Below are 2,188 nucleotides of genomic sequence, written 5' to 3' on the forward strand. Positions count from 1 at the left end.
ATCCATGCCCGAGGCTGGATTCGAACCTGCGACCGTTGCGGTCTCGCGGTTCCAGACTGTAGTGCCTAGAACCGCTCGGCCTCGCCGGCCGGCTAGGTCCTAGTCACACGACATTTTATTTACATGTGAAATAAATGACTGTGCTATAAAACGGCCAAGGTGGGAAATAGTGGATGGTGTTTGATATGAGATTAGGCCATACGGCGGTGCCTGCACTTAAAGGCGACGGGTAGGGAATGACGCTCCACCACGTCGGAGCAGCCCCAGCTGGCCCACCGGACGTACTACAGCTGGGTGACCTGCGTCGCGTTGTTGGTGGTGGTGACGCCGTTGTGGGACATTTCGACCGCGATCCAGCGGCCGAGCGCTCGCGGCCGGAACAGCTGGCAGAAGGTGACCCGGAACTGGCGGCTCATGCTGCAGTACAGGATGAAGTTGACGGCCGAGTTGAGCAGCGCGAGCGCGTCCATGAGCTCGCCCAGCGGCACGTAGCACTCGGCGAAGAAGCGGTGTCCCAGCAGCCCGCTGAGGAGGGCGAGCACGCCCTGCGGCAGCTCGGTGACCAGGAAGAGCAGCAGCACGGCCAGCAGCATGCGCGTCGTGCGGTCCGTCTGGCGCTCCTTGTCCTGCTGGCGCGACGACGCCGACGCCGACGCCGTCAGCTGGCGCCGGCGCCGTTTCGTCTCCAGCAGCGCCGCGACGATGCGCAGGCTGAGCCCCGTGAGCGCGGCGCAGGGCGTCAGCTTGACGACGACGCCGTACACCCAGAAGTTGACGTCGCCGAGCAGGCCGCCGGCCGCCTGGCTCAGCCGGCTCATCTGGACGAAGTAGAGCGTCGCGTTGCGCTCGCGCCGCTCGGCCACCTCGAAGGCGAGGTAGTGCGGCGTGCACAGCAGCGGGCCCAGCACGTACGCCGAGCCGACCACGCCCAACGTGCAGGGCATCCCGATCTGGCTGCGCTGCGGGTGCGCCACCGCCAGGTAGCGCCACACGGCCAGCGTCACCGTCAGCAGGATCGACACCGTGTGGCACACCTGCGCGAAGTTGGAGTGGAACAGCACGAACACGGCCCACGCGTACGTGTACGTGAGCGCCCGCGACCGCCGCAGCAGGTACATGTGCAGCGCGTACGGCACGTACTCCACCATCACCAGCAGGTCGGCCACGGCCAGGCCCGTCAGGATGCTGTTGGTCGCCGACAGCATCTCGCGCCGCGTCAGCACGGCGATGTTCAGCGAGTTGGCCACCGAGCCGAAGATGCACACCAGCAGGCTGAAGTAGCCGTGCAGTTCCTTGTAGCCCGCGTGGAACTGCTGCAGTCCCGAACCGCAGAACAGCGGCTCGACCGTCGCGTTGGCAGCCGTCACTTCGCTCGACGTGTCCATCATCTTCGTCCCATTCACTACGCCCTCAGAAGTGAAAATAATTTCTGTCGTCATCGTCTCGGTGTACACGTAGTCCCAGCTACCTCACAGATGATAACAGTGTCACTATTTATTGATTACGTCCATAACGATGCATTAGAGTAGTAACACAGATGCCTTCATGACAGCGAACGCAATTTGAAATAGGTACTGTAGCTCCATACACTCAACCAAGCGACGTTTCAATAACTCTAGATCTTGATAAAAACCTTGAAAAGTAAGCGCAAAGCTTACCACAGTACTGCTAAAAACGACAGAATCTCACTGCCGACGGAAACTGCGTAACTATCGAAAATTTTTCATGTAGAGTGGCCAAGTCATTATTGCCATTTCCCCCCTCGTGCCTATAAGAGAAGAGAAGAAAACTAGTCTTACGTTCTTCATCCTCCACTAGAACATGTCTGATGTAAAACTAAAATCATTGAAAATTTTTTCCCTTGTCAACACGACTCAAACCAGCACATGGGTTCTCACGATGTCATCGTTTACAACTAGTACCCTTCACAGTTAAAAAATTTTGATACCCGACAGAAATGGGCTTTTACCAAGGACACGCTAGAAATTTAAACTGGTGGTCGGAGGATGACCTGCCTACCCACTGTTTATTCTTCCGACAGGACGCGGCGCGTCCGTAGTCCGGTGAGGCGGCGCGCGATGCTTCACAGTGGAGCTTGCGTCGGCGTCGGCTGCCGGCGTCCGACTGGCGCAAGGCGCGGAGCCGTGCGCGCCTCTGCTACGGGAGGCGTCGCGCATGCGCACTCGCT

The 2,188-nt window shown here is 59.1% G+C and overlaps 1 protein-coding gene across 1 annotated transcript; it reads right to left on the reverse strand.

The window, feature by feature from the left end:
* Nucleotides 1-201: 201 nt before the first annotated feature.
* LOC124622578 (G-protein coupled receptor dmsr-1-like) lies at nt 202-1,459 on the reverse strand. Its single transcript, XM_047148326.1, has one exon. It carries the CDS (start codon nt 1,437-1,439, stop codon nt 285-287), a length of 1,155 nt encoding a protein of 384 aa, XP_047004282.1. The 5' UTR covers nt 1,440-1,459; the 3' UTR covers nt 202-284.
* Nucleotides 1,460-2,188: the final 729 nt, after the last annotated feature.

This window comes from Schistocerca americana, chromosome 7, assembly GCF_021461395.2.
Source record: "Schistocerca americana isolate TAMUIC-IGC-003095 chromosome 7, iqSchAmer2.1, whole genome shotgun sequence".
NCBI lineage: Eukaryota > Metazoa > Arthropoda > Insecta > Orthoptera > Acrididae > Schistocerca > Schistocerca americana.